The 1,872-nt window shown below is 51.0% G+C and overlaps 1 protein-coding gene across 1 annotated transcript in view; it reads right to left on the reverse strand.

Moving 5' to 3' along the window:
• LOC108791267 (kalirin-like) overlaps positions 1-1,872 on the reverse strand; it is a gene marked incomplete at its 5' end in the record, with an annotated part of 83,784 nt that overhangs the window by 44,875 nt on the left and 37,037 nt on the right. Inside the window, 4 exons of the mRNA XM_018561701.1 lie at positions 12-62; positions 176-268; positions 657-743; positions 1,361-1,430. Coding sequence (XP_018417203.1) covers positions 12-62; positions 176-268; positions 657-743; positions 1,361-1,430 — 301 coding nt within the window. The remainder of the gene's footprint in view (positions 1-11; positions 63-175; positions 269-656; positions 744-1,360; positions 1,431-1,872) is intronic.

The following is a 1,872-nucleotide window of genomic DNA, read 5'->3' on the forward strand; positions in this document are numbered from 1 at the left end:
TCAATACAAACCTCAATCTCAGAGCATTCCAGACCGGCCTTCTGACTGTACTTGAAGAAATCCTGAAAGACAGAAAGACAAGTTACTGCCGAGGAGGAGCAGATCATTCTTATTGCTCGCGGGGGAAATGGCGGCCGCAGACCAGGAGGGGGCCGGGGTAAGAGGCGGGGCTTACCTTTAGCAGCAGCTGGTACTTGGTTATCCTCTGTATGGGTTTAATAAGGAAATCGCTGATATTGAATCTCTGGTTGATCTCCTGCTTCACCTCCTACAGAAGAATCAGACGTTATATAGACGGTTCTCAGTTACTACCATGAATAGCTGCAGGACGGAAACATGTGATAAGGGGCTGTAGTCCTGAGCAGAGGTACGTATAAAGATGCTGACTTGGCACATTGAAAGCGGACCTGTCATCGGATGTATCATTTCATTTTAGATGCAGCATGCTCAGTAACAGGGGCTGAACTAGAAATCACAGGGGCCCGTAGCAAAATCTTGTATGTGATTTCTAGTTACGCCCACCTGAGACCCCCACACAGCCCACCTGAGAGTGACTCTGCAGAGCCCACCATAGACTGTCTATGGTGGGCTCTGCAGGGTCACCCTCAGGTGGGCTGGTCGCACTCCTTACCTGTCCGCCAATGACATTTTCTTACCTCAAAATAAGAGTCGAATTCTGCGACCACATATTCCGAGCGAGGTTTGTTTTGGCAATACACGACGTACATGAGCAGCTTCCTCTCCTGCAAGCACACGGGACGCACAACATCAGCAACATGAAAAGGTCAGTATGAAGGATGGTCCGAGGAGCTCTCCACCATCAGGACTGAGCAAGAGACAACCCCGCCCCCGACTAGATCTACAACCTTGTCTCAAAATATCACCCTAACCGTCCCCACCGCTCTTCCCAATACCTCCCTTGTCCACTGATCCCATACTCGCCTCCAGGACTTCTCTAGAGTCTCTCCCATCCTCTGGGACTCTTTACCCCGACCTGTCCGTCTATCTCCCACCTTGACTGCCTTTAGACGATCCCTAAAGACTCATCTCTTCAGGGAAGCCGATCCCACCTCAACCTGTCCGCTCAACCATTCATCCCCACACAGCTCCCTCCTCATGTATTACTGGCCCCTCCCCTTTTAGATTGTAAGCCCTCAGGGGCAGGGCCCTCCTTGCCATGTATTGTATTGTGATTGTAATGTCTTCCTTATATTGTAAATGATATAATGATACATATATATATATATTATAATTCTTTCCAATCCTCCTGTAGCGGGACGCGGCGGCACGCAGGGCGGGAATACCGCGACTCTGCACGCGCACACACATGGAAGAATCCGGAAACGTACGAGACTCTCACCTGTTTAATGAAGAGCGGCGCCAGGCGGTCCGGGTCCTTCAGGCATTGCTCCAATTCTGCCATGAAAAAGCTGAAAGAGGGAAAAAAAAAGGAGGAAACAAATCAACTTCTGGAATGATTGAGAGTCTATCAGACACAATGTGACAGGAAAAACTCTGCTCCACCTCATGTCACGTCTATCAAGAGGGGCAATAAAGGCCAACTCCACCCAAACAGACACCCCCCATTTTGACTTTTGGATGGCAATTTGATTTCTCTTACAGATCACAGAGACCCGGGGAGGTCTCTCCCCCCTTAAATCTTCAGTTCTGGCCAATTGTTGCAGTCATTAGAAAGCCAAATGAGAGGTGGAGGCATCTCACCATGGCGGGAAGGGTGGAGGCATCGCACCATGGCGGGAGGGGTGGAGGCATCTCACCATGGCGGGAAGGGTGGAGGCATCTCACCATGGCGGGAGGGGTGGAGGCATCGCACCATGGCGGGAGGGGTGGAGGCATCGCACCATGGCGGGA

The sequence above is a fragment of the Nanorana parkeri genome, unplaced genomic scaffold, assembly GCF_000935625.1.
Source record: "Nanorana parkeri isolate BGI_ZX_2015 unplaced genomic scaffold, ASM93562v1 scaffold538, whole genome shotgun sequence".
Classification (NCBI taxonomy): domain Eukaryota; kingdom Metazoa; phylum Chordata; class Amphibia; order Anura; family Dicroglossidae; genus Nanorana; species Nanorana parkeri.